At 41.7% G+C, this 11107-nt stretch overlaps 1 protein-coding gene across 1 annotated transcript; it reads right to left on the bottom strand.

Moving 5' to 3' along the window:
• Positions 1-1160: 1160 nt before the first annotated feature.
• cfap418 (cilia and flagella associated protein 418) lies at positions 1161-10977 on the bottom strand. Its single transcript, XM_069719913.1, has 6 exons — positions 10769-10977; positions 10471-10576; positions 9062-9126; positions 8532-8597; positions 8248-8343; positions 1161-1333 (listed from the first exon to the last, which is right to left on the bottom strand). Exons 1-6 carry the CDS (start codon positions 10903-10905, stop codon positions 1174-1176), a joined length of 630 nt encoding a protein of 209 aa, XP_069576014.1. The 5' UTR covers positions 10906-10977; the 3' UTR covers positions 1161-1173.
• Positions 10978-11107: the final 130 nt, after the last annotated feature.

The raw sequence follows: 11107 nt of genomic DNA, 5'->3' as shown, positions 1-11107 counted from the left end.
TCTTAAAAGCCTCCGTACACCGCCGGCTCGGCATCAAACAGCACGCGGACGGTTACCCGGTGAACACTGCGGATCGTTTAGCAGCAAAGCCAAAAGTTTCCTTCCGGAGTTGAAACAGTGAACATTGGACTTGCGTACTTTCACAAATCACTCCAGCTACCGCCCCCGAGTGGTCAGAAATGTTTATTACAGGTTTAAAGTTCATTGTTAGACTAATTTCTATCAGAACAATAATGTCATTATTCACGAAAGGAGTTGATCGGAGACTGACACGTTACTTACGGATGTTTATATCCAGAGTGCGGCTAAAAGCTGTGTGAACTGCGGGACGAAGACACTAATCATTTCGATTTATCGTAAAGAAGTTTTGTTCGAGATGAGCGCGACTCAGAAATGATTCCACTGGTAGAAAAGGAAGAAAAGAATGTAGAGAAAGTTTGAGTGTCTCAGTCAGTAAACCACAACACAACATCTAAGTCATGCAGATAAAAAAAAAAAAGGAATTTGAAAATTAAAAAAAATTCAGATTTTCTGATTTAGTGGGACAGATAACAACCGGTAGGGAATAAAATAGATACAGACATCCCATCAGGATTTCCATTTGCTGTCCTGTGTTTCCTTCCTACGCTGCAGACACTTTCATTACGAACTCCTCTGCTTTCTGGGAGTCCAGCCTTCGAAGGCTATCTGACAAAAAAAAATACATTATTATTATGTTGATTTTATTGTGTTGAAAAAGATTTTTTTTTAAATTCTGGGAAACTTTTCCTTCGTCAGTAAAAAATAAATAAAAGAATGCCTGTCTTTACTGTACTATACATGATATTGTGACTTTTTTTTTTTTTTTTTTTTTTTAATAGATCAGATAACAAATTAAACATATACGTTTGACCAAGTAAAAGTGCTTTGATAATTTCAGGATCCTTTGATGCTGTCAATCAAACTGAAGTGTACAGAAAGCAGCAGAAGATGACAGGGTGTTATGAAGAGCGCACACGCCGCAGTCTTTTCATGTCTCTGAAGCGCTGTGGAGGTCATGCGGTTGGACGGGCAGAATAAAATCAGCTGAACAGCTCAACAGGCAGAGAGAAAAAAATATAAGCAGGATGAGAATTTTTTCCGACTGTCTCATGTGCTTTGGCCCCGCCAGTGTTTTTGGGGGGGGAGTAGCGGTCAGTCCAGGTGTTTGCCGCAAACCCATCTGAGCTGAGGTTGGTCCCCGAGGTCCGTCGGCTCTGACCCGGAGAACCGGCTGCACTGGCAGGCGTACGCCCGCAAACCTCTCCTCTTCTTCAGCTTGGTTCGGAGCTTCTGTCGGTCGGGCACGTTGTTCCTGCCCGCAGAGACAAGAAAGAGAGGACGTCGTGAAAGTTTAATCGCTGCTGAGGATACGACCCCGGGCGCTCTCAGCTGCAGCCCTGCAAGACGGCTCTTCAGAGCTCCGTCTGTGCGGCTGCATTTTTTATTCATTTCGATTTCAATGAGAGATAAATTCATTAATGTGTGCCGAGTGTTTCACGACAGAAACTTTGTCCAAAGCAAAAGCCTCTGAATAAGCATCTCGCTCAGACTCCTTAATAATAATAATAATAATAATAATAATAATAACAATACCTCTCAAAATAAAACATTTCCTTCAACTCATCAACCATTGTCATAATGACTGATAGGTTTTCCATCATCTAAATCTTTACTGACGTCCTGAACATATTACAGCTGTGAACTGGACCTTTTCATCCTGAGCTCTCATTACACATTTTGAATTTGGAAAAAGAAGATGGCGTCAGCATTGGATCAGTATTCTGCAGGTATCCTGGAGGTCCTGGGATCAGCACCTAGCCAGAAAATCATTGGATCATGGCATCCATTCAGTTTAATTAAATTGTACATATATATATATATATAAATATATATATATATCTCGTGGCTCTCGCCTTCCACAGGTTCAGGTTTCTAACTGTGCCGAGTTGGACTCAGGCTGTCGGAAGACGCTTCTGGGCGATTTTGTGTCAGAAAGCAATAGCACCTCTGTTTTTTTTTCTTTCTTTTTATATATATATATAATATATATAGCATCAAATCACAACAAAAGTTATCTGAGGCACTTAACATAGTAAACTCCTTACTAAAGAACCTTGTTCTGTTATAGAGAGGAACCAAACAAATCAAACTTCTCAGAAAATGGCCCTCCACTTGTCCTTCTGGGTGACTTTAACATCCAGACAGAGAAGTCGTCTGACCTTTTGCTTTTACTGTCTTCCTTTGCTCTCTCGCTCAGTCCTTCCCCTCCTACTCACAAAGCCGGTAACCACCTGGACTGTATTTTCACCAGAAACTGCTCCACATCTAACCTCACTGTAACTCCACTTCACGTCTCTGACCACTTTTTAAAAAAAAATTTTTTATCTCTTACTCTCTCCCACTCTCTCAGACCGACAACCCGACCACATCAACAGACTCCGTACCGGTCCGTCGCAACATTCGCTCCCTCTCTCCCTCCTCTCTCCGACCTCCTCTGTTTCATCTGCCCTCCCTTCAACTGACTCTTTCTCCCTCACGCATCCTAACTCAGCCACAGACACTCTCCTTTCTACTCTGTCTTCCTCTCTTGATCGTCTCTCCCCGGCTCCGTGGTTGTCTGACTCGGTGCTCTCAGAGAGCCGCTATGAGAGCAGCAGAAAGGAAATGGGAGAAAATCGAACCACCCTGACGACCTGCTCACCTATCAATGTCTCCTCTCCTCTTTCTCTGCCTCTATCTCTGCAGCCGAAAGCTCTTTCTACCTAACCACAATTCAGTCCTCATTTTCCAATCCCAAAAAGCTCTTCTCCATCTTTTCCAACCTCCCTGACCTCCCCCCCCCCCCCAAACACCTCCTCCCTCCACCCTCGTAACTACATTTCCATCATCTTCATCCCCCTTCGCTTTCCTCCCCCGTCTCCCGATCAAGTTCTCACCTTGGTAACCTCCGCCCCCCCAACCACCTGCCCCCTTGACCCCATCCCATCTCACATTCTCCCGTCTATTGCTGCTGACCTTCTTCCTTTTCTCACCCATCTTATTAACACGTCCCTGTCAACTGGCTGCTTTCCGAACTCTCTGAAGAAGAGAGTGAACCCTCTCCTGAAGAAACCCCCCCCACCCCCCTCTCAACCCGGCTGAAGTAACCAACTACAGACCCGTCTCTCTTCTTCCCTTTCTTTCCAAAACTCTCGAGCGAGCTATCTTCAATCAACTCTCCTCCTGTCTCCACCATAATAACCTTCTTGACCACCAGTCTGGTTTCAACAGAGACGGTCCTCCTTGCTGTCTCTGAGCAGCTTCACACTGCCAGAGCAGCCTCTCTGTCCTCTGTCCCGATCCTTCTTGACCTTTCTGCTGCATTTGACACAGTGAACCACCAAGATCCTTCCTTCCTCCCTCCAGGACCTCGGTGTCTCAGGCTCTGCTCTCTCCCTGTTCTCGTCCTACCTCAACGACCTCACCTACCGGGTAACTCGGAGAGGATCTGCGTCTGAACCTTGTCCTCTCACTACTGGTGTCCCTCAAGGCTCCGTCCCGGGTCCCCTCCTCTTCTCTCTGTACACCAACTCTCTCGGCTCTGTCATTCGCTCGCACGGCTTTTCCTACCACAGCTATGCTGACGACACCCGACTGATCCTCTCTTTTCCCCGATCTGAAACACAGGTAGCAGCACGAATCTCTGCCTGTCTGACTGACATCTCTCGGTGGATGTCCTCACACCACCTGGAAATCAACCTCGACGAGACCGAACAGCTCTTCCTTCCGGGGAAAGACTCTCCCACCCTCGACCTGACTGCTACCTTCAACAACTCTGTGTTATCCCCGACCCTGACTGCCAGGAACCTCGGCGTGACACTCGACAGTCAACTCTCTCTTTCTGCCAACATCGCTGCAACGACGCGTTCCTGTAGATACATGCTGCACAACATCAGGAGAATACGTCCTCTTCTCACTCAGAAGGCGGCGCGGGTTCTGGTCCAGGTTCTGGTCCAGGTTCTGGTCATCTCACATCTGGACTACTGTAACTCCCTCCTGGCAGGTCTACCTGTTAGCGCCATCCGACCTCTGCAGCTCATCCAGAACGCCGCAGCTCGACTGGTCTTTGACCTCCTAAATTCACTCCCACTCCTCCGCTCCTCCTCCGCTCCCTTCACTGGTTACCAGTAGCTGCCCGCATCCGTTTCAAAACATTGGTCCAACCTTACACCCCAGCCCGTTCACTCCGCTCTGCATCTACCAATCGGCTTGTTGCTCCCTCAATGAGCTAAACACTCAACAAAATCACGACTGTTTGCTGTCCCGGCTCCTAAATGGAGGGATGAGCTCCCCAACGACATCAGGACAGCGGAAACTCTGTACATCTTCCGCCGCAAACTAAAAACACACCACTTCAGACTTTACCTTGAATAGGTAGAACTTTAGTAGCGCTTAAAATGGCACTTACTGATAGCACTTTGTAGTTTGGCTTTCTTGAAGAAATTGTATTTCCTTGATTCTTGTTGTTCTGGGTTTTGTACCCTCATGGTTGAAATGCACTTATTGTAAGTCGCTTTGGATAAAAGCGTCAGCTAAATGAAATGTAATGTAATGTAATGTAACATATAACATAACTATAACATAATAGCAATATCTGGAAGGAAAAAAACTCCCTTTTTACAGGAAGAAAAACCTTTTCATCCCAACTGAAATCAATATCATGATGCTGAAAAAACTATGTTCCAACATCAAAATGTTGTATAACACACAGGAATCTAAGTTATTATTGAAACATAGTGCGTTTCAGTGTTACATTCAATCAGACACGACTCTTTAACCCCAAAACAAAAACTGAAGTGTCTTTTTTTCCCCCAGTTTTTTATCATAATTTGCTAAGAAACGTGGATTTGTACAACAAAAAAACTTGTATATGTTCACAAATTAATACCAGTGCGAGTTACTAAATAATAATTTGGAACTACTGCCTTAGATTAATTCATAAAAAATATCCTTTCATCTTCACTAAATTAAAATTTAGACTGGTACGAGTCCAATGAGCAAACACACACACAGTCGAACATTAAACTCAAGTGCACTTAACACACATTTAGTACATTTTCTCCTCCTTTGTGCTGTTGGAGTGTGTTTTGCTGCAGCTTTGTGCTGGAAATGAAAGCGAGTCAGGAAAGTCGCTTCATATTTTCATAGTTAAAAAGGTTTAAAAAGAAAAAAGAAAAGAAAAAGGCTCCTCTCTTCAGGGGAAAAGCTGCGTTTTAATTAAAGTCATCACAGCTACATTTTCAACAATTATGCAAGCAATTACTATTTTAATTTGTAATAATTTTTTTCACTATAGGCAGGCTCCTCTTGTGCTTTTAAATTGCAGGCTACAGCAATTGTACTAATTTAAGCCCTTTTTAGCGTCTTAATTAACAGTATGGAAAAAAAGAAAACAATAAATATGAGGGTAGAAACGAATGTACACTGTCCATTCAGATGTGACGAGGCAAACATTTAAACAGCGTGAAAAGAAAATCGGCTCACTGAAGAACATTCAGAGGATTGAAAAGGAGACAGGAAATACAAAACATTAAGTGTTCTTAACAAATTAAGGATAAACCGTTAAATCTATTAATCGGACGGGGGGGGAAAAAAAATCAAACTGGTCGTAACAACTTGCTCGCAAACCCGGGTGATAGAAAACTTTTTTGTCTCATTTGCCAGGCGGACGCCGCGTTTGACCCGGGACGGACATGACATCAACATCCGTCCTGGGTGATCGCATCACGAGAGGTCAGATAGAAGTGCAGGTGTGAACGCACGCAGGACGAACTGAGATCAGATCTGCTCACACCAGATTCGAAGGCGGTCTGGGACGCATACGGCCACGTTCCTTAGGTCTGATGGGAGGACCACCTCCTCAGCTGACGTTCTCTCAATCATTAGAAATATTGAGTTCAGCCCTCTGTGTCACGTCTCCGCGTTCATATCTGTAACTTCTTGCGTTTGGCTCCTCTGATTTGTTTTATTGCATATTTTTTTATAAATATAAAACCGGACAAATGTCAAGGCAGCTACAATCTGGACAAAGACGTTTTTGACATTTTGAAGGTGAAACTGCTTTAAAACTGTGCTGCATTATAGTTCAAATGAAACTCGAGGTAAAAAATAACAACAGCTGTCTGCTGCTGGAAAATGAAGAGACTGAAACAGACAGAAACTGGGAGCTAAAAGAGGCTAAAAAAAACCCAAAAAAAACAGTAGAGCTGCTGAGTTGGTGAGAAAATTCCCAGTAAAGTTTTTACGATACACCTTTCACATTACACAGTCGACGCATCAGTACGAAGAATGCTGATTTATAGTTCTTTTAATAATTATCAATTGGCACATTTACTGCTCATTTAATTAATCTTTACGTATCATTTTAAATTTCTTCATTTAAATGTGGATTTGATTATTCTCCATTAAGGTCTTTTCAAATGTAAAATTAAATAAGAACTCTCCCCTGGCTTTAGACACTTCAACACAAAGTTTCATAACTAAAAATAACATAAATGTGCTAAACCTGTGAAATCTCAGCTGATGTGTTGACAAGCAGGAAGTGAACGACCATCGGAGAGGAGCATAAAAGATAAAACGTGGACCTCCTGACCGCCTACACGCTCCTTCCATCATCCGAGTGTTTTTCTGTTTCCCACTGTGTCAGTCGCTGTTACTGTAACGAATGACACTGTGTCACCAGGAATTAGACGTATCCCTCCAGCACATGCACATGAACACAGAACGGGACAGTTATCAGTGTAATTTTAATTCAAAATGGATCATTATGTCAAACATCAAGGTCTCTGGCTTGTAATGAAATTAGTAACAGATAATTTCTCACATTAATATGCAGTAATTAAATGGAAATTTGAGGACAGACACTGAACTTCAACGCTTTTTTTGTTTGTTTGTTTTTAATCAAACGACGTTGACAGGATTACAGTGAGGTGGCAAAACTTGATACGAAAAGCTCAGGTATTATGTCCATGTCGGGTCAACGCCTTTAATAAAATAAAAACCAACCAAAGCGCTTATTCTTTACCTGCTTATAGGTAATGTAGTATTTTGCTGTCGTTAGGTGTCGCTATGAATTTAGTGGTTAAATTAATCAACAAATTTAAAACCTTTTTAAAAAACAACAACATATATTACGTGTATGTCTGATGTCGGGCAGCTTTTTAAAGGAAAAACTTCACCAAAGCAGAAATGCCTATTATCATGTCTATATTTATATTTAATTGTGTATAAATATAATACTGGAGAAGTGAATCTAAATGATTGCGCAAATGTATTTCTAAATGGCAGCTGATTTTATCCTGCCGCATTTTCATTCCGGACATCAGCTGCTTAAAAAAAAAAAAGAAGCGCTCCTGTTTCCTCCCTCATAATAACAATGGTGTGTTTCATCATGTGATGCTGAGCAGCAGAAACCAGCAGTAAGGAAAACAAACCCAGTGAACCCAGAGAAAAAAAAACAAAGTACTTGTTTATAGTTTGTGCTTAATAAGAGAAGAGAAGACACTGAAGTGGATTGTTTTTGTGTTCAGTGTCAGATATATGAAGCTGCTGCACTTGAGAGCGTTTTCTTCCGTATCGGGTAAATGAGTGCAATATACCCTTCTATAAAAAAAAAAAATTTAAAAATACAAAAAATTGATCACAATTCAAAGCAAGAAAATCATGATTCTCAATCTATCCAGAGTTTGGCACAGTTTAGAGTCCTACATAGTGGTTTAACAGGGCTGCAGAAGAGAGGCGGTGTAAAATAGAAATGATTCTGTTTGTTTATATTCTCGTCACACTCGTCTGCAGATACAGAATTAAATGTCACTGCTGCTCCGCTGTCAGGAATGTGGTTGGCTTAATGATAACAATGATAACGTGTTTTACAAAGAGTCCTGTGCTACGTTACTCTTAAAGTAAGTAAATGTGAACCTCCACCTAATTAAAAAAAAAAAAACAAAACGTGTTTCTGCTCTTTTTCACTTGTTTTAAATGCTGTGGTTTAAAGGTTTCTGAGAGAAGACATGACCGAGAAGAAGAGAGAGTAGCAGCTCCACAGCTCAACGCTGCCACCTCCTGGCCAAACACACTGTTTCACCTTATTAAATATGGGAATAAGTAAAAAAAAATATATATATATAACTCGTGAATCAGTTGATACACTATTATACTGAAGACAATGCAACAGGACGGCAGACTCACCTGAGGAACAGGTAATCACAAGACGAGTCCCACTCCGAGTCATCAAACATCAGCACCCGGAAGTCACAGGAGATGCACCTCAGCTGGTCACATGACCTATCGATACACATTCCAATCATTTATTATTTCCATTTTTTTTAACAGTTTTTTTTTTGTTTTTGTTTGTTTTTTTAGGATTCATGAAGTTGTTAACACATCCGAAGAGCAAAACTTGGGTGAAAATAATAAACCGCAAACAGGCAACACACCACGGCCGCTCTCGGAAGGAAATTATTTGCTCGCACCTCTTGGACGTCGCTGTTCCAACACCATTTGTGACGGCGCTCCCGCCAACGAAAACAGGACAGCACCTGGAGAGCAAACAAGCGCAGATCGTCTCCGAGTACAAATCAGTGCGAGAAAAAAATTTAAAAAATCAAGAGACACCGCAGAAACAGGAATGCTGGCAAAGATTATTAGAAATATACAACCTGCTGCAGTTCCTACTTTTACATACACATAACTAAGTAAGAGACACTCGTTAAGGTCAAACAGGGTTACCACCGATGCTAACCCAAAACACATAACTGACTTTTATTTTGGTAGTTAATACAGTCTTCTCTAGACATTAAGAAAATACCACAAACATTCAGCTGAACATGTCTGGAAGTGGACTTGCTTTAGATTCTTGTTTTTCTTCAACGCAAAAAAGTTACAACAAAACTTTCAAAATGGTTAAGTTCATTTTCTCTATCTGCTTACACTCTAATTATTACACACCTGGAGGGGTTGTTTTTTTTGAAAATTTATATTGAGAATGAACTAAATGACGTACTTTCTTCCTCCAAACTGAGATGAAAGCTTCTTCTCCACTTGTGGTCCTTTAGGAAAATGTTTCATCTGAAATGCAAAGGGGAAAAAAAAAAAAAAAAAAAAAGCAACAAATACATTATCCAATTAAAATTTAACTAATAAAAACCTGAATTTATTACCACCTGTTCCTCGCCATTCCGCTTGTGTCTGAAGGCAATAATTCAACATTCATTAGGATTTAGCCATATTTAAAAACCCAGGTGTCTGTGTGTGGTTCTAATTGTTTTTTAATAATGCAGGTAGAGACTTTGAGATGAGGCAGCTGCATGATAATAATGTTTGGCTGGGAAGGAAGGGGCGGAGACTAGATACATTCATTTGTACAAACTTTGAGGTACTGACATTGGCACTTTAAGTTGACTATTTCGCATAATTGGATTAATTTCCCAAATTTGAAGTGTTTCTTTTTTTTTTTTGCTTTGTTTTGTTTTGTTCTGAAATGTTAAAAGCCTCCTCTTGGATCCCACTGCCACTCTCCTTCCACTTTGTGCCAGGTGCAGCGGTTCACAGATAGTTTTGCCAGTCAAAGAGTGCCTTATTTGGATAATCTGGACAAGAATTTTCAGAATGCGAAATACCTGCATAAATATATATATATATTTTTTGGCCACTTGGACACAAGTCCTGAAGGAATTATCTGTTTCTATAAATCAAAATGCCTCCACTGCGTTTACAAGATAGTCACTAACTTTGTCTGTCTAGCCAGTTTGCAACTCGAGTGGGTTTATTCTAGGTTTTCTAGTGGTGATAGTGTGAAAAAAACACAGTGGTTCTGAGCAGAAAAGCTGATCTGAGCGATCTGCTGATAAACGATTCCTAACAAGGTCCTAAAAAGGTCCTTACAGGGTCCTACAAAAGTCCTAACAAGGTCATTAAAAGGTCCTTACAGGGTCCTAACAAAGTCCTAACAATTCCTAAAAAGGTCCTTGCAGGGTCCTAACAAGGTCCTAACAATTCCTAAAAAGGTCCTTGCTGGGTCCTAACAAAGTCCTAACAAGGTCATTAAAAGGTCCTTGCAGGGTCCTAACAAGGTCCCAACAATTCCTAAAAAGGTCCTTGCAGGGTTCTAACAAAGTCCTAACAATTCCTAAAAAGGTCCTTACAGGGTCCTACAAAAGTCCTAACAAGGTCATTAAAAGGTCCTTACAGGGTCCTAACAAAGTCCTAACAATTCCTAAAAAGGTCCTTACAGGGTCCTACAAAAGTCCTAACAAGGTCATTAAAAGGTCCTTACAGGGTCCTAACAAAGTCCTAACAATTCCTAAAAAGGTCCTTGCAGGGTCCTAACAAAGTCCTAACAATTCCTAAAAAGGTCCTTACAGGGTCCTAACAAAGTCTCAGGCATGGTGCACGTCACAGCTGCAGCTTCACCTTCGGCTGAGGAGAATCACGGTGGTCTTCCTCCAGTAATTCCTCCAGAAGGACGTCAATATCTTCAGCGACGACGCTGCTGATCGGCTGTTTAAGTTTTGTGGCACTAAGTCAGAAACAAAACCATCAGTTACGTCTTTGCAGCAGCTGGTGACAAATATGAACTAATTGTTAATATGTGTTAATAACCGACGTTAAAGCCATTGAGGCCCAGAATATATGTTGATGCTCTCAGGACCTGGAAGCTTAAGTCATGTTTACCGTTAGCTTGTCTGCTAGCCAAGCTAGCTTTGTTTACCTTTGTTTTCCTTTGTCTTTCCCACATTTGCTGGCCTCGGGCGAGTCCGCGCGAACCGGAGACGCCACGGAAACGTTGCGACAAAACTTTTTTTCGACTTCATCCAGCAGCTCGTCCAGATCATCGTCATCGGCCATGATGAGCTATCCGCCTCCGCTAGCTGTGGGGATAACGAGCACGTTCAGCCAGCTGCCATTACTGCTCGGTGCGTTTCGTCGTTGCTAAGGAAACAGCAGAACAAATCCGGAAATGGAGGGAACCCCGATTTCAAAATAAATGAGAGTGGACATTTCCGCGGCTTTGTTATGGTTTCACAAAGTAAAAAATAAAATAAAATTG

This window comes from Brachyistius frenatus, unplaced genomic scaffold, assembly GCF_029030835.1.
Source record: "Brachyistius frenatus isolate BFR_SWC_R1_liver_20210118 unplaced genomic scaffold, ASM2903083v1 Contig_227, whole genome shotgun sequence".
NCBI classification, from domain to species: domain Eukaryota; kingdom Metazoa; phylum Chordata; class Actinopteri; family Embiotocidae; genus Brachyistius; species Brachyistius frenatus.
Note: the sequence above shows the minus strand (reverse complement) of the source record. Positions and strands in the feature narration are given on the sequence as shown.

Excerpts from the sequence above, each read along its gene's own strand:
- cfap418 (XM_069719913.1), bottom strand. The coding sequence starts at position 10,905 with ATGGCCGATGACGATGATCTGGACGAGCTGCTGGATGAAGTCGAAAAA. Across the intron at positions 10,577-10,768 it reads AAAGACAAAGGAAAACAAAG|TGCCACAAAACTTAAACAGC; the intron begins GTAAACAAAGCT and ends TTTCTGACTTAG. Across the intron at positions 8,344-8,531 it reads GGAACAGCGACGTCCAAGAG|GTCATGTGACCAGCTGAGGT; the intron begins GTGCGAGCAAAT and ends GTGTATCGATAG.